This window comes from Brassica oleracea, unplaced genomic scaffold, assembly GCF_000695525.1.
Source record: "Brassica oleracea var. oleracea cultivar TO1000 unplaced genomic scaffold, BOL UnpScaffold08090, whole genome shotgun sequence".
Lineage (NCBI taxonomy): Eukaryota > Viridiplantae > Streptophyta > Magnoliopsida > Brassicales > Brassicaceae > Brassica > Brassica oleracea.
In genome coordinates this window covers 1-657 of record NW_013624611.1, presented here as the reverse complement: position 1 = coordinate 657, position 657 = coordinate 1, and the positions used below count along the sequence as shown (strand labels likewise).

Sequence of the window (657 nt, the reverse complement as noted above, 5' to 3'; positions counted from 1 at the left end):
TGCTTCCATTGAACATCTCTTGTATGGCTTAAACCCTGTTTCTCTCAACTTAAGACTCTTGCTGCCCGGTGGTTCATCCACTGCACTCTCTTGGTCTGCATTACAAGAATCTTGAATCTTGTTCAAGTTAGGAGGAGGAGGAGGAGACAATGGCATTATTATTGACGTCGTATCGCTTTGTTTTCCATTCACATTCTCTGCCACTTGAGGAGGTGAAAAGCTTTGTGGCAGTCTCTCTCTTGCAAAGAGAGCCTGAAACGCTATACGACCCTGAGACCAAAAAGAATTTCAATAATATGCAACCTATTAGTTTCCAGAGAAAAACTTTGCAAATGCATATGAAATAACATTGTTTGTGTTTATTACCCCTTGAGAGACTTCCTTCCATGAATCAGTAGTTTGGTTGTTGTTGTTGATTTTACTCCGACGGTTGCTTAACTCAGTAGTAACACCTGCCTCTTTTTCTTTCTCCATTTTATCCAATGCGTCTGTTTCCGCGTCACTCCCTGAAGGTGTGTTTGACCCACACGATGAGCGGTCCACTGGATTTTTCTTCTGAGAATCTTGCACAACAGCAGCAGCAGCAACAACAACTTCCTCCTTCTCACCGTCAGCCTTTAGCTTGGTAATTCCAGTCTCCTCTGAATCGTCGGATGA

General features: G+C 43.1%; 1 protein-coding gene across 1 annotated transcript; it reads right to left on the bottom strand.

Moving 5' to 3' along the window:
• Nucleotides 1–14: 14 nt before the first annotated feature.
• On the bottom strand, nucleotides 15–491 carry LOC106322146 (protein LHY-like; the record flags this gene model as incomplete). The annotated part of the gene is made up of 2 exons (XM_013760295.1): nucleotides 367–491; nucleotides 15–270 (listed from the first exon to the last, which is right to left on the bottom strand). Coding segments are annotated over exons 1-2 (364 nt in total), but the record flags the coding sequence as incomplete, so codon positions are not given.
• Nucleotides 492–657: the final 166 nt, after the last annotated feature.